Below are 22,369 nucleotides of genomic sequence, written 5' to 3'. Positions count from 1 at the left end.
GCTTATGTTCTCATTGCTCTTGAGTATTCTGTGCATTTATCCTGCCTTTGACGACAGCTAGTGGGTTTCTAGTTGAGGCTATACTCAACAGTGCCACCGTCAACAGTCTCATGTGTCTTTCCTGCTGCTTACATGCATGATATTTCCAGGGCACACTACAAGAAATGGACCTGCAGGTTGTGAGTTAGGCACATTTTCTACTTCGCTAAATGATCCCAAAGTTTTTCACAGTGCTGGTCCCAGTCCATCTCCTGTAGCAGTGTAATGATGGCAATCTCATTACTCCATGGTCTTGACCACACTAACAACAGGGGGAGTAGGAGTGAGTCATCCTCCTGTGTAGTATGAGGAGCATGGGATTCTTGGGGTGGGACTTCAATGGAGTGATGAGGAGGGGTCCCAAGATGTCACTTACTCTGCTGATTCATGAAGACCCAGGCTTGCAAACTGCCTCCTCTCAGGAATTTACCTTCTAGGCCCCAGACAGCTCACCTCCCTCCACCCATGAGCTGTTCTCTTAAAAGTGCAGAGAAAAAGTGTGGGAAAAAGGAAAACTCAAGTTCCAGCTCAGTCAGTCTCAGCAGGAACTAGCCATCCCCCGTTAGAGCCTCAGTTCCCATACCTCCAGGAAAGCCATGAGAAGGGCTTTGAGGATCTTGAACTGGGTACTGGGGATGCCTCACAGGCCAGGGAGCAGGCACTGTCACAATCCAGATACCTTACACTACCACAGACCCAGTGTCAGGCATACAGGGGCATGGTCAAGGCCAAGGCTGAGCCCAGCAGGTACTGTCATGGGCCAGACACCAGGTGCTGTCACAGGCCTTGGGTTTGGCAACAGGTGCACCATACCAGAGGGGTATCTGGCAACAGCATCACATCACAACCCTGGCAGGTCACGACCCAGACCACACTGTCTCCTTGGCTTCCTGATTCTGCCCCACTTCCTTCTATATAAACAAACCATGAGTTCTAGAATTCTCATGCAGTGGAGATGCCCTGCCCACAAGTCCCACTATGAGAACCCGTGAGAGCTGTTTCCTTGCTTGCTATGGCCTGTGGGCAGGGAGTTCTTCAGGGCCTCGCATCTCCATTTCCTTCTGCCAGGGCTGACAGTAACCTCTATGTTGAAGGTAGGGCTTTGGGAACATGAGAGAGAGGCAGGAGGACTCTGCCTGGGTGCCCATGTCAGCCGTCCTCATGCCTGAAGGGCCTCCATTTGTTCTTGATGGGCACCTCTTCACCAGTCTGCATGGTGTGCCAAGCTTGGGGACCCAGACAGTGTCAAGGCAGTCCCTGTTTGCAGGTGACCATGAACATGAGGAAAAAGCCTTGTTAAAAGTAGAATAAAACTAATAATCTGTGTAATGGATGAGCTTGTTAGGGAGGCACAGTCTCAGAGAATCAGGACTTGTGCTGAGGACAGTGTGATATGTAGGTGACTGCTCACCCCATGGAAGGCATCATTCACACGGCTTATGTCACAACACCCCATGAGGTGGACCATTTCACAGTGGGAACCAGCGGCCTAGAGAACTAAATGCTTATGGGGCCAGGGTTCAATACCAATTTTCAATAGACTCTTTGGGGGTAAAAAGTTTGGGACCCCTTGTGACAAAGTCTGGGATCCCACCCTAGCTGACCACATGTAATATTGTGGTGGCAGCCCTGGTTCAGATTACCTGCCAGCTGCCCATTCTGCCCCTTGGCAGAAAATATGCTGGCATGACATCTGTTGGTAGGGATGTGTCCCCTAACTTAGGGACTTTGTCCTTTTCCCTTACTGTGTGACTTGCCTTCCCAGACCAGTCCCTTCCTTAAGTGAGGGGCTGAATGAATGAGTGCCGTTCTGCTCTCTGCTGTCCTCAGGCATCTGTGACGCTTGGGGCTGCTGAGGATGTGCACTGCTCCTCGTTGCTGATGGCTGTGCCTGTGATGATGTGGGGGTGAGGAGCTGTGACCTTGTAGGGATGGAGGTCATTAGCCAAGACAGGTGTCTCCATCACCATGTGTGAGTGCAGGTGGTGACATCAGAATACAGCTTCTGAGTGGGAGTGCTTCGACTCTGGAACTCCAAGAAGGGGTGGAGGTGATCTGCAGTGGTCTCTTGGAGCCACTGAGTGTCCCCTGTGTGTGGAATAGTATCACTGTGCCTATGAGAAGATTGATCTGCAACATCTCATGCCCTCAAATTAATCCATCCTGGTTCCCTAAAGATTCAGCTGCTGTACTTGGTGCTGGCATCTGGTGCTGGCATCTCCAAGCTGAATCCTGAAAATCTTGCATAAGCTTTTGGGGAAAGAGATCAGAGTCAGTGTTGTCCTGGACATGAGTTCTGAGGAGTGCTATTCTCTGAAACTGAAGAACCCACTACAGTTGTGGATCACAGAAGCAAAGCCCAACCCTTTCTCCTAGAGCTGTCAGTTCCTTCCTTGCCACTCACTGGCCCCAACAGCGGGAGTGGGAGGAGAAGGGGCTGCATTGAACTAGATATGAGATTTAGATTTTCAAGTGGTGAAGTTCATTCTGTGGGACCCTGGCTCTCCAGGGCCTTAGCCTTGTGGGAAAGGAAAGGACAAGACTTTGGAAGCCTTCTCTTTCCTCCCAAAGTCTCCATTGGGGTAGGCTGTAATCTGAAACAAGGTAGCCATAAACCCACCACAGTATATGAGAAAGGCTGGAAAATATAGCCACCCCACCTTGGGGCAGACAGAAAATAGGACAGCAAGCCATTGGCCAGAGACACGGGCAAGAATGGAGCAATGAGAGGGCAAGGTAGACCAAACTCCATGGAAATGTGGCCTGTGTGGGTGCCTGTGGATCCCTGGAGGGAGCCACTGGTTGAGGGGAAAGGTGACCAGCCTCAGGTGTGGCAAGGAAACCTACCACGCACGTCTGATAGCAGTACCAAGAGCCCTTGGACATGGTGGAACAAGACCAAACATCAGTGGTTTGGGACTGACTGAGGGATTGCTATGAGGCATGGCCCAGTAGATGTTTCTGCTAGTGTATGGGTCGCAATAGATGGTTAGCCTGGTCTGTTCATTGTTGTATCCTCTCCACCACCACCATAATTCCCCTCCTGCCCCTTTCCCCCATTCCCAGGCAAGGATAAGCTTTGCTTTCTGCTGCTGAGCCCCTGAAGCTAAACTGCTTAGGGAAACACTTGCTGGAACCACGTCTGCTTGAGACAGTGTGAACACATGTCCCAGTTTGCATGTAATGAGGAGGTCTCTGACCGCCTTATGATGGCTTGTAGACCCTAGTCCAAACTTGACAGCAGGTTATACATTGATAAAAAAAAAAACCTTTTTGTCTTTAATCTCAGTCTCCAACCTTTGCTGTAGAATTTCTCCTTTTCCTGTCTTCAGTGATGTTGAGTTATTAAATACTAGTCCAGGAAGGTCCAGTTCAAAATCTCAGTCTCATAGCCAGTTCAATGCCGCCCTGTCTCCTCCCACTCATGCTGTTGGGGCCAGTGAGGGGCAAGGAGGGAACTGACAAGCATCTTTACTCATTGCCTGGAATAGTCACAGAGAGCACACCTCCAGGGCTGGTGGGCCATGGAGGCAGGCCCTGGACTTGTACAATGTGACGTCACTGTCCGTTGCTTCCTGGCCGCAACTGACCAGCAGCCCTGCTCATTGTGCCCCATCACTTAGTGCTTGACTGACTCTCACCGCTCTGATGATTCTTTCCCCTTCACTCCCCTAACCTTTTGCTTGTGTTAACAAGGGAGAAAGGATGACCCCTGGGCTGTTGGATCCGAACAAGCCCTGGAGAGGCTGTCTGGTCCCCATTGTTTGGAGGCTCTGTTTTTAGCATGGGGCTCCTGCTGCCTCTGGGCCTTTGGTTGCCACTTTGGGGGTGGTGAGAAAAGTCCCTCTCCACATGTGCATGTGGCTGTGGCTGCTTGTGACGGCTGGAAGTCTGAGGGCTGCCTCTTGCTGCCTGAGAGTCTGCATGAGGCTGGCACGGCCCCCTCTCTACCTTTTTCCTAAGGGTCCTGGTTCCGGGGTTGTGGTCGGACTAACATCTCCTGCAAGAATGTAAATGGAAAGTTAGTGGAGGTAGGCAAGTGGCCATGGCAGGTGAGCATCCTATTCCTGGGCATGAACATCTGCAGCGGCTCCCTCATCCACCGCCAGTGGGTCCTTACAGCTGCACACTGCTTACAGAGGTCAGTCAGGGTGGCCAGTGGTCTCAGGGGCTCTGCATTTTGGCCTGGGAGGCCCTGCTGAAGCTGGTGATCTGGCAGTAGGGGCCTGTCTGGGTAGCCCTGTGCCCAGCTTGTGTCTCTCTACCCGTTCCGTGTTTGACCTCACTGCTGGTGATCTGCCTCCTACCTATGATCCTGCAGATCCAAGGACCCCTTGTCATACTCCGTGAAGATGGGAGTTCAGAGCCTCTCAGAAAATGGTACCGAGCTTCCAGTCATTCACGTCGTGATTCATGAGGATTTCACTAACCTGTCCCAGGATCTTGCCCTCCTGAAGCTCAGGGAATCTGTCTCCTGGTCCCCACTCATCCAGCCCGTCTGTCTACCTAACCCCAAATTCAAGCCATCTTTTGGATCCCTGTGCTGGATGATCGGGTGGGGAAAAATGGATATTCACGGTAAGTGAAAGCAGGCTGAGGTCCCAAGATACCTGCCTCTTCAGAACATAGCCCCACTAGGGGCTCCTCTATCCCATTCCTTTATTCACTCCATCAGCAAACATTTCCTGAGCACCTAAATGTGCTGCACATTGTCCTGAACTCTGTTGATGGGAGAATATATACAGTACCCTGGTGTAAAAGACACCCATTATGTCCATGGACCTCAGTTCTCAAAGTTAAGTTAAATCCAATGTCAAACTCTCACCTTGCAGCCTGGAAGGAAATTACCTTTGTTACTGGGATTCCCTGTCTGCAGGTGGCACAGGGGCCATGGTCTCAGGCGCTAACTAGACACCGGGTAGCCACTTACACACTTGTTACCTTGAGCACCAAGACTTCCTGTCCCCTGTGTTGGTGTCACTGTGAGGTCCTAGAATTGAGGAGCCTTTGTGGGTCCTGCCTTCCAGGGGGTGGCTCCGTCTAGGCTTCAGGATCTTGCCACCTTGGCAGGTAGCAATGGAACAGTGCTCAGCCACTCATGCTCATGAAACCTGAATCCTTGGCTTCCTTCAGTGCCTGGATGTTGTTCTGAGCCCCTCAGGAGACTTTTGCTTAGACTTTTTAATGCGCTTGGGCATTTTCAAAAGTCAGGCTGTGGAGTGGGGCCTTTGTGAATCACTATCCTAGGAAATAGCCCTGCCCCCCACATTATGAATCTGGATAACTCCAAGATGGAGGTGAGCTGAAGAGATAGTGAAGCAGGATCTCTCTCTCTCCAGTGAACCCACAGTCCCCCTACAGCCTTCAGGAGGTGGCTGTCAAGATCATAAATAATGATATCTGCAATCAACAGTACAAGTTCCTCTTCTTGACAGACCAGAAGAAGTTACTTGGGAGTGACATGATCTGTGCCACCTCATACCTGGGCATGGACACCTGTCAGGTGCGTAGCGTCTAGACCTGGGCAAGAAGGTGACTTTTAGGGGTCATGCATTCTTTCCCACGTGGCCCTGGGAGATTAGAAATTGCCTTTCCTTGGGCTCCAGCTTTCCCACTCTGTAAAATAGGGATGAAACCACTCCTCTCCCCAATTATAGTTAATAATGGCAGTACTTACAGGGAACTGCTGGGTGATAGGCTGTGCCTACTTTCATCTGTAATAGTCATTGCCAAATCGTTTTCCAAAGCGATTGTAGTAATCTATATTCTTGCAGCAGTGTTTGAGAATTTCATTGCTCTATATCCTTGCCAACTTTTGGTATTGGCCAGACTAAAATGTTTTCCGTTCTGAGGAGAAATAGTGTCCTATGGTGGTCGCACGTGCAGGTCTAGTTACTAGCATACTTGTGCATCCTTTCACATGTTTATTCACCGTTCATGATTCTTTTCTGTGAGTCGCTTGTTCTATTGTTTGCTATTTTCTTTTTATTATATCTTTATATTTTGGATACTGATTTTATGCTCATTGTATGTATTGCAAATATTTTCTTTTTGAAATCATTTTATATATACTGTCTTTGCTGAACAGCAATTTGGATTTTTTAAAACATTTTTTTGAAGTATAGTGGATTTACAGTGTTGTGTTAGCAATTTAGTTTTTATTTCAGTCAAACATGTATCCATTTTTTTTCCCTTTCGGCTTGTGCTTATTTAAGAAATCCTTCATTTTTCCTGAGGTTATAAAGACATTATGTTTTCTTTTTCCTAAAAGTTTGGAAATTTTGGTTTCTACATTTAGGTCTTGAATCATGTGCATTCATTTCGTAAATAGTGAAAGTTAGAGGTCTATTTTTATTTATTTCTGTGTATGGACTACCAGTTTTCCCAGTGTCATTCAGTGAAAATACCATTTCCTCTACTGGCTGTCATCACTAATCTCATAAATCAAATTTCTGTATACATAGAGGATAATTTCTTGAGTTTGACATCTTAACTTTTTTTCATCTTTAATACAAGTGTTTCTTTTGGTTTTTTAAAATTGAAGTATAGTTGATTTATTGTGTTAGTTTTAGGTTTATAGCATAGCGATTCAGTGGTTTTGCAGATTATATTCTGTTATAGGTTATTACATGATAATGAGTATAATCTCTGCCCTGTACAGTATATGCTTATTGCTTATCTATTTTATATATACTGAATAGTAGTTTGTATCTGTTAACCCCATACCCCTAATTTTTTCCTCCCTGTATCCCTTCTCCCTTTGGTAACCACAAGATTGTTTTCTGTATCAGTGACTGTGTTTATGTTTTATGTATACATTCATTTGTATTCTTTTTTAGATTCCACATATAAGTGATACCATATGGTATTTGTCTTTATCTGACTTATTTCACTAAGTGTAATATTCTCTAGGTTCATCCACATTGCAAGTGGCATTATTTCATTCTTATTTTATAGACTGAATTATATTCCATTGTGTGTGTGTGGGTATCATACCTCCTTAAGCCAATTGTCTGTTGATTGGCACTTGGGTTGCTTCCATGCTGTTAAAGTGCTGCACTCAATATGCCAGCAAATTTGGAAAACTCAGCAGTGGCCACAGGACTGGAAAAGGTCAGTTTTCATTTCAATCCCAAAGAAAGGCAATGCCAAAGAATGTTCAAACTACCACACAATTGCACTCATTTCACATGCTAGCAAGGTCATGCTCAAAATCCTCCAAGCTAGGCTTCAACAGTATGTGAACTGAGAACTTCCAGATGTACAAGCTGGATTTAGAAAAGGCAGAGGAACCAGAGATCAAATTGTCAACATCTGTTGGATCATAGAAAAAGCAAGAGAATTCCAGAAAAACATCTATCTTCTGCTTCATTGACTACACTAAAGCCTTTGTGTGGATCACAACAAACTGTGGAAATTCTTAAAGAGATAGGAATACCAGACCACCTTACCTGCCTCCTGAGAAACCTGTATGCAGGTCAAGAAGCAATAGTTAGAACTGAACATGGAACAATAGACTGGTTCAAAATTGGGAAAGGAGTATGTCAAGCTGTATATTGTCACCCTGTTTATTTAACTTATATGCAGAATACGAAATGCCAGGCTGGATGAAGCATAAGCTGGAATCAACATTGCCAGGAGAAATATCAATAGCCTCAGATATGCAGATGACACCACCCTTATGGCAGAAAGTGAAGAGGAACTAAAGAGCCTCTTGAAGGTGAAAGAGGAGAGTGAAAGTGAAAGTTGTTTAGTTATGTCTGACTGTGACCCTGTGAACTATACAGTCCATGGAATTTTCTAGGCCAGAATACTGGAGTGGGTAGCCTTTCCCTTCTCCAGGGGATCTTCCCAACCCAGGGACTGAACCCAGGTCTCCTGCATTGCAGTCAGATTCTTTACCAGCTGAGCCACAAGGGACGTCTAAGAATACTGGAGTGGGTGGCCTATCCCTTCTCTAGCGGATCTTCCTGACTAAGGAATCCAACCAGGGTCTCCTGCATTGAAGTCAGATTCTTTACAAACTGAGCTATCAGGGAAGCCTGGAGAGTGAAAAAGCTGGCTTAAAACTCAACATTCAAAAAGCTAAGATCATGGCATCCGGTCACATCACTTCATGGCTAATAGATGGGGAAACAGTGGAAACAGTGGCAGTCTATTTTCTTGGGCTCCAAAATCAGTGCAGATGGTGATTTCAGCCATGAAATTAAAAGATGCTTACTCCTTGGAAGGAAAGTTATGACCAACCTAGACAGCATGTTAAAAAGCAGAGACATTACTTTGCTGACAAAGGTCCATCTAGTCAAAGCTGTGGTTTTTCCAGTAGTCATGTACAATGTGAGAGTTGGATCATAAAAGAAGGCTGAGCACCAAAGAATTGATGCTTTTGAACTGTGGTGTTGGAGAAGACTCTTGAGAGTCCCATGGACTGCAAGGAGATCAAACCAGTCAGTCCTAAAAAAATCAACCCTGAATATTCATTGGAAGGACTGATGCTGAAACTGAAGTTCCAGTACTTTGGCTACCTGATGTGAAGAGTCAATTCATTGGAAAAGACCCTGATGCTAGGAAAGATACAAGGCAGAAAAAGGGGATGACAGAGGATGAGATGGTTGGATGGCATCACCAACCCAGTGGACGTGAGTTTGAGTAAATTCTAGGAGATAGTGAAGGACAGGCAAGCCTGGTATGCTGCAGTCCATGGGGTCTCAAAGAATCAGATACAATTGAGCAGCTGAACAACAACAAATTTAATCTGTAGATTGCTTTGAGTAGTATGGCCATTTTAACAATATTAATTTTGAAATCCAAGAGCACAGATTATCTTTGTATTTCTTTCAGTCATCTTCAGTTTACTTCATCAGTGTTTTATAGTTCTCAGTGTATAGGTCTTTCACCTCCTTCGTTAAGATTTTTCCTAGGGTTTTTTTACATGATTTTGAACAGGATGGTTTTTTTACTTTCTCTTTCAGATGTTTCACTAGGGTACAAAAATGCAACAAATTTCTGTATATTAATCTTGTATCCTGAAAACTTACTGAATTCATTTATTCTAATAGTTTTGGATGGAAACTAGGGTTCCAGATATAGAGTATCATGTCATCTGCAAATGTGACAGTTTAATCTCTCCCCTTTCAATTTGCATATATTTTATTTCTTTTTCTTGTCTGATTGCTGTGGATAGGGCTTCCAGTACTATATTAAATAACAGAGACCAAAAAAAACAGTGACAAGAATGGACATCCTGTCTTCTTCCTGAATTCAGGAGGAAGGCTTTCAGCTTTTCACCACTGAATATTATGTTGGCCCTGATTTTGTCATTAATGACCTTTATCATGTTGAGATATGTTTCCTCTATACCCACTTTGATGAGGATTTTTTTTATGAATGGATATTGAATTTTATTGATGTATTTCTCGGCATCTACTGAGATGATCATGTGGGTTTTCTTTCATTTTGTTAGTGTGTTATATCACATTGATTGATTTGTGTATGTTAAACCATCCTTGTGACCCTGGAGTAAATCCAGTTTGATCATGGTGTATGATCTTTTTAATGTATTGTTGGATTCAGTTTGCTAATATTTTGTTGAGGATTTGTGCATCTATATTCATAAAAGGTGTTGGCCTGTAATTTTCTTTTCTGATCTTTGTCTAGTTTTATTAGGGTAATGGTGGCCTCATAGAATGAATTTGGGGGTATCTCCTCCTCTATAGTTTTTTGGAATAGTTGGAGAAGGATAGGTATAACTTTTTTTTCTGTGTTTGATAGAATTTCTCAGTGGAGCTGTTCAGACCTGAACCTCCAGGGAAGTCCCTAAAAATAAACCGATTCTTTTTTTTTTTGGCCTCATGTGGGATCTTAGTTCCAGGACCAGGGATCGAACCCATGCCCCCTCAGTGGAAGCACAGAGTCTTAACCACTGGACAGATCTGAACTTTTGTTTGCAGGCCATGTTTTTGTTTGTTTTACAGAATCTATTTCACTTGTAATGATTATGATTAGTCTATTCAAATTGTCTGTTTCTTTTTGACTCAGTCTCAGCAAGCTATATGTTTCTAGAAATTTGTCCAGTTTTCCCCGTTTCTTCTATATTGTCCAATTTGTTGACATTTTAGTGTTTGTAGTATTTTCTTATGATTTTTGTACATCTATGATATTGATTGTTATTTCTTTTCTTTCTTTCTTATTTTGTTTATTTGGGTCCTCTTTTCTTTTTGGTGAGCCTGGCTAAATGTTTATCAATTTTGTTAATCTTTTAAAAAATAAAGCCCTTGGTTTCATCCTTCTTTTCTATTTTTTAAAATCTCTGTTTTACTTATATCATCTCTGGTCTTTATGATTTCCTTCCTTCTGCCAACTTTGGACTTTCTTGTGTTCTTCTTTTTCTAATTCTTTTAGGTGGTAGGTTAGGTTGTTTATTTGAGATTTTTCTTTTTTTTTGAGGAAGGCCTGTATCACTATAAACTTCTCAGAATGGTTTTGTCTTTGATATCATCATTGACTCATTGACTTTTAGTAGCATGTTGTTTAGTCTCCATATATTTGTTTTCCTTTTTTTTCTGTAGTTGATTTCTAGTTTTATATTGTTGTGGTCAGAAAGATGCTTGATATAATTTCTATCCTATTAAATTTGTTGAGGCTGGTTTTGTGACCTAGTGTGTGAGATAACCTGGAGAACATTCCATGCTCACTTGAAAAGAGTGTGTATTCTATTTTTTTTTTTAAATGTGGTGTCCTGTAGATATCAAGTACAATTGATCTTTGGTGTCACTTAGGAACTCTGTTGCCTTATTGATTTTCTTTCTGAATGATTTGTCTATTGAGATCAGTAGGGTACTAAAGTCTCCTACTGTTACTGCATTATTGTCAGTTTCTCCCTTTATGTCTGTTAGTATTTGCTTTGTATTTAATTGCTTCTGTATTAAGTGTGTGTGTTGACAAGTGTAATATCCTCTTCTTGTATTGATCCCTTTATCATTATATAATGTGCTTCTTTGTCTTTTATTATGGCCTTTGTTTTAGAGTCTGTTTTGTCTCATATGAATATTGCTACCCCCACCTTCTTGTCATTTCCATTTGCATGAAATATCTTTTTCTGTCCCCTCACTTTCAGTCTGCATATGTCTTTTGCCTTGAAGTGAGTCTCTTGTAAGCAGAGTAATGAAGGGTCTCATTTTATTTTTTGGTATCCAGTAACTCACTCTTTGTCTTTTGATCAGAGGATTTAGTCCACTGACATTTAAAGTTTTTATTGGCAGGCAAGTACTTATTGCTATTTTATTCCTTGTTTTCCAGTGTGTTTGTAGTTCTTACTTGTTCCTTTCTTCTTCCTTTTTCTTTTCCAATGTGGCTTGATAATTTTCTTTAATAGTATGCTTGAGGTCTTTTCTATTTGGTTTTTGTGTACACACAACCTATAATAAGTATGTTTTTGATTTGTGGTTACCATGGAATTTATATATGTTGATCCATAATTATATCTAGTTGCTTTAAAAAGAAGTCATTCAAGTTCAAATACATTCTAAAAGATCTACTTATTTACTCCCCTCCTCCAGATTTTGTGTTTTTGATGTCATATTTTACATCTTTATGCTCACCCCTTTACTGTTTATTGTAGTGAATGGTGTCAGATTCATGATCTCCAAAGAAGATTTAGCTTCAGGACCAGGGACCAGGCTTGATCACTCAAGAGCTTTTGTGTAGCAGAGTTTTATTAAAGTGAAAAAGGGACAGAGAAAGCTTCTGACATAGACATCAGAAGGGGAATGGAGAGTGCCCCCCATCCCTAGTCTTAGCAAGGGAATTATATACTTTTTAATTGGTTATTACAATAAATCAAAAGAATGTCTCAAGGTTGTAAAGATCTTACTAGACCCACTCCCATAATATACATTTTAAGATAACAGGATTAGTCAGAAGGTTTTCAGGAAGGAGAAACATGTCCTCAAGCAGGATACATTATTGTTATATAATCCTTACTAAGGAATGTAGAAAAAAAAGTTTGTCCTTTCCTCCTCCTTGAGAGGCCCAGACCCCTTTCTCTTCCTTGGGGACCCCGGACTTTTTAAAAACCTGCCTAGGAATTGACTGTCTCAGTAGTTATAATTGCTTTTGTAGTTTTTTGTTTGTTTTTTAGTCTATGTTTTGAATTATTTAAGTGATTGTCAATGGCTTACTAGTTTGCCTTTCCTATTGGGATTTTCCTTTCCCTATAGATTGTTTCTTTTCCATTTAGAGAAGATGCTCAACATTTCTTTCAGAATGGTTTAGTGTAACTGAATTCTTTTAGTGTTGCTTGTCTGGGAAATTTTTTCTCTCTACTTCTGTTCTAAATTATAATCTTGTTGGGTAGAGTATCCTAGGTTTCAGGGCTTTCCCTTTTCATGAATTTGAGTATATTATGCCACTTCCTTCTGGTCTGCAAAGCTTTTGCAGTGAAATCAGCTGATAGCTTTAAGGGGGTTCCCTTGTACATGAGTCTGTTTTTCTCTTGCTGCCTTTAGGATTCTCTCTTTAACTTTTGCCATTAAAAATATTTATTTATTTAAGGCTGTGTTGGTTATTTGTTGCTGTGAGGACTTTCTCTAGTTGCAGCAAGTGGCGGCTAGTAGTTGTGATGCAAAGTCTTCTCATTGTGATGGCTCCTCTTGTTGCAGAGCGTGGGCTCTAGGGTGGGTAGGCTTCAGTGGTTGTGATGCACAGGCTTAGTTGCCCCACTACATGTGGAACCTTCCCAGACTAGGGATCCAACCCATGTCCCCTGTGTTGGAAGGTGGATTTTTAACCACTGGGCCACCAGGGAAGCCCTGATTTTTGCCATTTTAGCTATAATATGTATTGGTATGGGAATGTTTTGATTCATTTTGTTTAGGACCCTCTGTGCTTTCTGTACCTGGATATGTTTCCTCCTTTAGGCTTAGCAAGCTTTTAGCCATAATTTCTTCAAATACATTTTCTTTTTGTAAAAATTATTTATTTATTTGACTGTGCTGGATCTTTGTAACGCATAGGCTTTCACTGGTTGCAGCGAGTGGGGGCTATTCTTCTTTGTGGTGTTTGGGCTTCTTATTGTGGTGGCTTCTGTTTTTGTGGAGCATGGGCTCTAGGCACACAGGCTTTAGTAGCTGTGGGGCATGGGTTCAGTAGTTGTGGCTCACGGGCTCAGTTGCTCCACGGCATGTGGAATCTTCCTGGACCAGGGATTGAACTCATGTCCCCTGCATTGGCAGGTGGAATCCCAATCACTGGACCACCAGGGAAGTTCCTTCAAATACATTTTCAATCCCCTTCTCTCTCTTCTCCTTCTGGAATCCCTATTATGCATACATTGGCACTTTTTATGTTATACCCGTAGATCTCATATTTTGCTTTATTTATTTATTTATTTTTGGTTTTTCATTTGTCTCTCTGCTGTTCAAATTCAGTGATTTCCATTATTCTATCTTCCAAATCTCTTATGTATTCTTCTTTGTTATTTTGTTGGCTATTCATTGCCTCTAGAGTGCCTTTTATCTCAGAAATTGATTTATCTATTTTTGATTGGGCCTTCTTTGTAGTTCTACTTTCTTGTTAAAATCATCCATGTTTATACTGATGTTCTTTCTTAATTCACTTAGCATGTTTATTACCAACTTACAAAACATTTATTTACTTGGCTGCACCATGTCTTAGTTGTAGCACAGGGAATTGTCAATCTTCATTTCAGCATGCGGTATCTTTAGTTGGGGCATGAGAACTCTTAGTTGCAGCACATGGGGTCTAGTTCCTTGATCAGGAATTGAACCCAGGCCCCCTGCATTGGGAGCAGAGTCTTAGCCACTGGACCACCAAGAAAGTCCCTATTACCAACTTTTTGAACTCAGTGTCTGGTAGACTGATTATCTCTGTTTCATTACTTGTTCAGGGGTTTTCTTTTGTTCTTTCGGCTGGGAGTAAGTTTCTTTGTTTTAATTTTACTTAACTTTCTCTGTCTCTGTGAATTTAGGTGGAACACAGTTGTGTGATGTGGTCTCGAAGGGGTGGTGTTTTTGTGTGGAAGCGCCCCTTTGTAGACTGTGTGTGCCCAGTATCTCTGGTGTGAGGGCTGGATTTGATGTAGACGCCAGCTGAGTCTTTCCGCATGGTGTGCTGGCCACTGTCACCTTGATGGAAGGTGTGGCTGCTGCTAGAGGAGCTGGGGACTGTGCAGGGTGTGAGCCGGGACTTCCTCTCTGCTCCCTCTCTGTGGCCGCCCGTCAGGGGTGGAGTTTGCTCCCACGTTGCTAGGAAACCCTGAGGTCGAGTTCAAGCTAATTCTGTTCCCTTTAAATCTGTGTTTTTCTTCCCCCTACACTGGGGCTTTTGCCCCAGAGGAGGGGCGTGCTGAAGTAAATGGGGCTTGTGTGCTTACACTGGTCTGTTACCTGCCGGAGTAGGCTTCTGGGGCTCTGCTCACACACAGCCCGAGGTTGAGTCTTTTCCCCTGCTTGGTTGTCCCGCATCTGGTGCTGTGTCGGTGTGGGATGGGAGTGGGATGGTGGTGTTGGCTGCAAGGGTTCAAGTAGCTGTGCTGCCACCAGAGGTCCAGGCTGTCACTGCGGTGCTGTTTGAGTAAGTGCCAACCATGCCGCTGTCCCCACATTTGGACCCCACCCCAGAACCCTGCGCCGCCTCTGCCTTGCTACACTGACTCTTTTCCCAGGACCCAGCTGCCTTCCATTCTGTGCCAAGCTGTGGCATCACTTGAGTGGGGTTTAAGTTTAAGGCAGTAAGGCAGCAGTCATTAGGCAGGCGTCTCTCTAACCTGTCATTAAGCTAGCACTGGCACACTCCTCGTGCGTGGCATCTAGGTTTCTCCTGCCTGTCTGTCCCAGTGCTTCTCCCAGCAGCCATGCGGGACTCCAGGACTGGGATGGCCAGTCTGCGGCTTGGCTTGCTCACCGCTCAAGGTGAGATTTTCCCGTACAGTCTTTCTTCTCCTCTTAGACCCCTTCCAGGGGCACAGGTCCTGACCCGATGCTTTTTTTCCTGTCACACTTTGTTCCATGGGGATCCTTCTTGCAGCCTTGGTTGTCTAGGAGTTCTGCCACTTCCAGATTTATCTTTTTTAGATTCTTTTCCCATACGGACCATTGCGGAGTATTGAGTAGAGTTCCCTGTGCTGTACAATAGGTCCTCATTAGTTATCTGCTGAGAAGTTTGACTTTAAATCAACTTGAGCTTTGTGCTTATTGTGTGGATATATATATTCTGATTTCTAAACTGAGACATTTATATGACAGTGTAATCACAGTGATTATGATTACAATAATCACAGGGAGCAAAACATTCTGATTCTGCCCAGTTTTTACCCAGGATCAAGGAAATACATTTTAAAGGGGCAAAAGGGGTTCAAATGAAGATGCTTATTGTGTTCAGTGTACCATTTACACTTTTCCCTGTCCTTTGCCCATGTTTTTCTATTAAACTACTTTTCTTTTTATTGATTTGTAAAAACTGTAGCTATTATATGCTGTGGTAATTACTGGTAAGGAACATCATGTCTTTTTCAACTTAATTTTAGTGGCTTATAAAATATGTGTATATACACGCACGTACTTATGGATAGAGAAGATAAAACAAATATGGTTAAACATTAAATCAGTGGCTCTGAGTAAAAATACTATACGCATAACTTTTTTGTAAGTCTTTTTTTATTAATTAACTAATTTAATTTTGGTTCCCCTGGGTCTTAGTTGCTGTGCTTGGGCTTCCTCCCGTTGTGGCGAGTAGGAGCTGCTCCTTGTTGCAGTGGCTTCTCTTGTGGATCACAGGCTCTAGGCTCGGGCTTCAATAGTTGTGGTGCACAGGCTTAGTTGCTCCGGACATGTGGAATCTTCCTAGACCAGGGATCAAACTCATGTCCCTGGCATTGGCAGGCGGATTCCTATCTACTGCCCCACCAGGGAAGTCCTGTAAGTCTTAAATTACTTCAAAATCAAAAGTTGTTTTTTTTTAAATTTTGGAAACAGGAAGTTTTAACCCTTTGTGAAATGCTTTACAATTTTCCCCTACTTGTTCATGATTTACCTTCTTTGGGTGTGGATTTGTTCTCATAGAGTTAAGTAAAATCTCCATATGTTCACATTTATCATTATTTCCCTTAGCGATTGTAGTTTTTGTGCTGTGCTTAGAAATCTTTCCCACCCTAAGATTTTAAAAATTCTTTACTCATATATGTTCTTAATTATTTTCTTTAAATATTTTAATTTTGATTCATCTGGAAGGGTGAGAGAAGAAACCAGTTATGTCAACAATTTTTATTGAATACTTTTTTTGGGCAATGAATTAGAAATGCCCTCTTTATTATATTATACATTTCCATCTTATTTTGTGTATTTCTGCCCTTTGAAGTCTCATTCCTATGCCACCACCACTGTTTTAAAATTATTATAGTTCTACAATTCCTTTTTGTGTGTGGTAAGGCAAGTCCTCCTTTATTATTTTTATTTTAAAGAATTTACCTGGCTGTTCTCCCGTGTTCATTCTGATTGAACAATCTTTGTCTCAAGGTGTTTTCTAATTTCTTCTTTGATTTCATTATTGACTCATTGGTGTTTTAGTAGCATGTTGTATAGTCTCCATATGTTCTCGCCCCCCCCCCCCCATTTTCTCTTGAACAATCTTAGTATAATATAAAAGGAAAATCATGTGGTGATTTTGGTGGAAATTAATAGATTGATTTAGGGAAAATAGACCCTATTTTGCTTTATTTCTTTGTGTCCCTAGAGCAAGAGTTTATATAGCTTTCTCCATATAGTTTTTGCATGCCCACTTCTTAAGTTTATTCCTAGGTGTTTTATGTCACATCTCTATTGTTGAGATTTGAGCAGTATTTTTTTTTCAGTGTATTTTCTGTTTGTATTATATCAATATATTGATTTTTGTGTGTATTTACTTTGTAATAAGCAAACTTCCTAGGTATAGTGGATTCTCTTTAATTTTGTAGGCCCAGAGACATACCATCTGCAAACAGTGATAAAGTTGTCTCCTACTTTTCAATATTATGCCTCTTATTTCTTTTTCTATTTCTATTTTTTTGCAATGTCAAAAATCATATTCCAGAACAATTCCTCTGTCTTCCATGAGACACTGTGCTATCTTGTTTTAGTTATATACCTTATAAACAATATAAGGCTCAGTGCCTTATACTTTCTAACACATTTGGGCGGCTTTCCTTTAATCTGTTTACCAAGAAGAATGTTTCTTTTTATACCCCTCACTTTATGTATTGGTTTGATTTTTTTCCACTCTACTTTTTCCCTGTAGTGATTTAAAAGTTGTTGTATCTCAGTGTCATTCTCCTGTTGGTCACCTAATAGTTTCCACACATGTATTTAAATTTAACACCCAGGGTTAATCAATGTCTGCAGCTTCCTCAGCAGAACAAGAACCTTCGTTCCTTTTGACTTACACTACTTCCATCCACCAGACTCATTTTGTTGAAAACATCTAGGAGTTCAGCTCACTGAACCCTTTTATTATACCCCAAGAGTTTTTGTTGACTCTCTTGGGCTTTCCAGGTCTATCCGCATATGAGCTATGATTAGTGATGATTTTGCTTCTTTCATTTTCATGATTTTTACTTTTTCCATGATTCTGGGTACTGTCCCTGAAAGCAGCCTGGAATTGTGGCTCTGCTTTTTCTTGTTGCTGACCTTCTTGGACGTGCTTTCCACACTTCATTATGAAGCATCTTGCTAACATGGCATATCATCTGTGGAGGACAGCGCGATTGCTTTCTGTTTCACTGTGGCATTTTATTTCAGGAGTGAACGCTAAACTTCATAAAACATGTTTTCTGCAACTATCAAGATGATAACTCTTCTGCATGCTAAGTTGGTTCTGTGAACAGACTCCTCATGTCCGTTTGCCCTGTCTGCTAGGACCCGCCCTCCCTGGCCATAGTGCGCTTTGGTTTCATTCATCTGTTGCATTCAGATTTATAATATCCTTTTTTAGGATATGTTTACTTTATTTCTTCATCCAACAGACCACCCTCTACTGGGCCCTGGACCAGACACAGGATAGTGGTGGTGCACAGCCCAGGAAAGGTACTGGCCCGGGAACAGCCGTCCTGTGAGACATCATACACGCAGTCTTTGCATTGTGTTTTGTTTTCCTCCAGTGACACTGGGCTGCATTTAAGGTGTGTTGAGAAAGGCACTCCCCTTGTCAAATTATAGAGTCACAACTGTGCTTCACTTGAAAGTACAATCTATGTTCTAGAACATTTGAAATAACATAAATTATCTGCTCCTTGAACGCTAGAAAGAAGTTGCCTGTAAAACCACATAGATCTGTTCTCATTTGAAGGGGTAGTTCTTGAGCAGTATTTTGTTATTTTGTCCATGGTTATTGGCTTATGATTTGTATTTTCTTAGAAATTATTCATTTCATCCAGAATTTAAATCCATAAAGAGGAAGTTATAAACAGTCTTCAGATCCTAGAAAGTGTATTTTCCCTGGATCTGATTTTAATCTCTTCTACTTACACCATAAAATATTTGCATTTTCCTCCTCTTTCAGTTTTCCTTGGTAGGACTTAAAAGGTGTTTATCTATTTTGTTGTTTTTTAAGAAAAAGTGATTGATTTTATTTCTCAAGTCTATGATTTTTTTGCTTTCTAATGCATGACATCTCTTTTTTGCCTTTATTAATTCCATTTTAAGTGTCTTCAGCTGAATGTGCAGTGATAAATAATTGATAATAATTTATTTTCATTCCCTCTTGTTTGATGTTAAAAGTATTTAGACTAAGACTATTCTGTGCGCAATTTTGGCCCACATCCCATGGGCTTTGCAATATATGGTATTCTTCTCTTCCTGCATTCCAATTATAGATTTTAATTCTGTTTTTACTTTAGCATTTTTGAAAGTTAGTTTTTTTCTGTCTGATGGGGGTGTTTCACATTTTGTTATTGGGTTCTGGCTTTATTTCACTGTGGTAAGAGAATGTCCACATAGGATCTTTCTTTTGCCCTCCAATTTTCTCTCTCTTTTTCTCTGAGTTTTCTTTAACTCTGGATTCCCAGAGTCCAGTCAATTATATCTCTCAGGTAAGGGTCCTCACACTATCATTACTAGCTTAATTATCACTGGCTTGATTTTCCCCTTCATCTTCCATTTTCTCTCCCCATATAAGGCCCCTACTGAAATGTGCTTAGTAATGTCTTTAAATTTGTTTGTATCTTTGAAAAATGTGTAGCGTGATATATGGGTATTTTAATTTACATAACTGATGTTGTTCTACATACCCCTCCTGTATTTGTTTGTTGAGGAATCTCAATTTGTTAGAGAATCCACATTAGTTTTGTTCTTTCAAGTCATTTCCCCCATGAGCCCTATGTCAAATTTTTCTTTCTTCTCTATTTTGGGAGGAGCCCATAATTTTCAGTTACTTTCAGTTAGTGAATGCCTTGTCCTATTATAAGCCTCAATTTAAAAATCAGTTTGATTTAAACTTCACCAAGTCCACTCCTCCTCCCTGGAATTTTGTTATGGTGGAGTCCAAATTAATTTTTCTCTGTCAGTTTCCCTACCACCTACAACAGAGACCGCCTTTTCCACAGTCATGACACTTTCTGGAGCATGTGCCAAGTTTCTTCACTTGCAGGCATCTGGCTGGCTCTCCATTACCCCAGTGGTCTATTTTTCTGTTTCTATGCTAGTGCCATAGTTTGTACAATTATAGCTTTGAAATATATCTAACTCTGCTTAGATATATCTCCAGTCCCCAGCCTCTCCAGTTTGCTCTTTTTTTTTCTCAAACTTGTCATAGAATTCATGGCCTTTATCCTTTAATATTAGTTCTAGAATCAGAGTGTCAAGGTCCTGAAAAAATCCTGGTAGCATTGTATTTGGAATTGTTTGAATGTTAGAGGTCGACGCAAGAACTGACATTGTCACAATATTTTGACTGTTTTACTCTCTAATGAATAGAGATAAAAGATGTTTATAAAATGTGTTTGGAGAACAAAGAATAACATAGTCAATACCCATACCTTCACCACCAAGCCTACAAAATAGTGCATCACTAGAAACTTTGAGGTTCTCATGTGATGATTTCTGAATATCAGACTGTGAAGGCTCTGATGCTGCTTTTGGTTTTTTCTGCTAGCTGGCATTTGTTCTTGGTACCTCAACTTCCCTGTGTGCGGGGTGATGTTTTAAGAGTGATGACATGCTTTTTAGAGTGTTCTTCATGGGAGTTTGCTGAAGCATGGCTTGAAAAGTGAGGTCCTTCAGGCAGAATCTATATTTGCTTCTGCCAGGTACCAGGGCATAAAGAAGGTACCAGGACAAAACCAAGAACTGCTTTGAATGATGTTCTTGGCTCAATTTTTTAAAATCACCCAGACAGTGTGAATTTGAATTACAAGTTCACATGAGGGCAGGTGTTTCCAGTTTATCCTCACGCAGAAGGTGTGGTCCTTTTTGGCAGGAATAACTTTTTGCAGGAGGTTTCCTCTTGGGCTCCCTGTCTTGAGCAGGCCCTGGGTTTTGCATTTTGTCTTTTGCCCCCGTGAATGAGGCTGTGAAAACCAAAGCTCAGTTTCACTGGGTTTGGCCCATGGCCTTGGGGCAAAAAGTCATCTTCTGGGCTTTGCTGTCAGCTCTCTGGGTTTCAGCCCTCCCTTGTGTTTTGCAATCTGAGGAGTCTATTTTCTTGCCAGCTCAGCCATGCATTTAAAATGATAATTAAAAAAAACTCAAATGTTATCTTCAGCAAGGTGGGATAGGGGTTCTAGCCTTCCATGCTGCAGGAAGCCAGATGCTCAGAATTGACAGTTTTACATTGTTTTAAATTGCCTCACGTAAGAACAACAGCATATCTATACATTAATGTAGGTCTTCCTTTATATTATTAAGTATGATTTTGTTATTTTTCCTTACATATCTTATACACTCTTCATTAGATTATATCTTATAAATCTTGGTTTGCTGCTGCTGCTGCTGCTAAGTTGCTTCAGTAGTGTCCGACTCTGTGCAACCCCATAGACGGCAGCCCACCAGGCTCCTCTGTGCCTGGGATTCTCCAGGCAAGAATATTGGAGTGGGTTGCCATTTCCTTCTCCAATGCATGAAAGTGAAAAGTGAAAGCGAGGTCGCTCAGTCGTGTCCGACTCTTAGTGACCCCATGGACTGTAGCCTACCAGACTCCTCCGTCCATGGGATTCTCCAGGCAAGAGTACTGGAGTGGGTTGCCATTTCTTTCTCCAAATCTTGGTTTACATTACATTAAAATATATATGTATACATATAGGGAGGGAGGGAGAGCATGGGCTATTTTTCTGATTTATAAAACTTTTCAACAACACTGAAGAGTGTAAGATAGTTTAAAAAAATCATAAACCCATCATCAGAAATAAAAGCTGTTACCTTTTGATGTTTGCTGTTGTAAACATTATTCTTACATTTGCCTCTGCTTTGGATGAAAAGAGAGGGGGCAGACTTGCATTTCAAGTAGTTGATTATGCCAGCAGGATGGTAGGAAAGAGAAAGTCAAGGGTAACACCTTGGAGGCCCACCACAATTTAGAGAGTGGGCAGAGGAGGGGACCGGGGAGTTGTGGTCGGAGGGTTAGCAGGGGAGTGAAGAGAGGCCAGTGTGATCCTGAGCGCAGGCCCCAGAGCAGGGCTCCCGTGTCACAGTCAGGCTCCGAGCTATGCCTCAGTATCAGGGACAGCACGGGCCTGATGCAGCTCGTGTTCGGGACATGGCCTGGGAAGGCGCAAGTTTATCTGTTCAGGACCCGCAAGGAGGCCCTCCTGCTGCCTCTCTTATGCTGCCCTTGCTCCCCTCCACAGAGTAACTCTGGCAATTCTCTGGTCTGCCAAATGAACAACACCTGGATTCAGATGGGGGTGGTGAGCTGGAGCTTTAGCTGCAACCAGCGCCACTTCCCGGGTGTCTACACCAGCACCTCCTACTTCACTGACTGGATGAAGAAGCAGATCGGTGATGTGAGGTTCGTCAGCAGGGCCGGGCCTGCCTGCCTCAGCCCAGTCTTCCTCACTAGCTCCATCCTGCTGATCTCCTTGGGCTGCCTGTGGCTCCTGTGAGTGATGTGTCCTGGGCCGTCCCTCCCAGAAGCAGCTGCTTCCTCCCCTCTGTCTGTCCTGAGGAGAAGTGGAGACTGGAGGAGCACACAGCATCAGGGCAAGTCCATGGCGGAGGGTTCCAGAGCCACTGTTTTTTCAATTGTTCAATGAAGATGTTCTTGAACTTTGTGTCACTGAAGTCATCATCTTTTTTCTTGACTTTGGCCAGAGCCTCCGCACCCCCAAGAGGCCTGGCTGTCTTCTCAA

General features: G+C 42.2%; 1 protein-coding gene across 1 annotated transcript; it reads left to right on the top strand.

The window, feature by feature from the left end:
• Window positions 1-956: 956 nt before the first annotated feature.
• LOC110152354 (putative serine protease 46) lies at window positions 957-22,286 on the top strand. Its single transcript, XM_020916041.2, has 5 exons — window positions 957-1,133; window positions 4,003-4,180; window positions 4,361-4,617; window positions 5,379-5,542; window positions 21,869-22,286. Exons 1-5 carry the CDS (start codon window positions 1,052-1,054, stop codon window positions 22,121-22,123), a joined length of 936 nt encoding a protein of 311 aa, XP_020771700.2. The 5' UTR covers window positions 957-1,051; the 3' UTR covers window positions 22,124-22,286.
• Window positions 22,287-22,369: the final 83 nt, after the last annotated feature.

The sequence above is a fragment of the Odocoileus virginianus genome, unplaced genomic scaffold, assembly GCF_023699985.2.
Source record: "Odocoileus virginianus isolate 20LAN1187 ecotype Illinois unplaced genomic scaffold, Ovbor_1.2 Unplaced_Contig_2, whole genome shotgun sequence".
NCBI classification, from domain to species: domain Eukaryota; kingdom Metazoa; phylum Chordata; class Mammalia; order Artiodactyla; family Cervidae; genus Odocoileus; species Odocoileus virginianus.
This window is presented reverse-complemented; position numbering and strand designations above follow the sequence as displayed.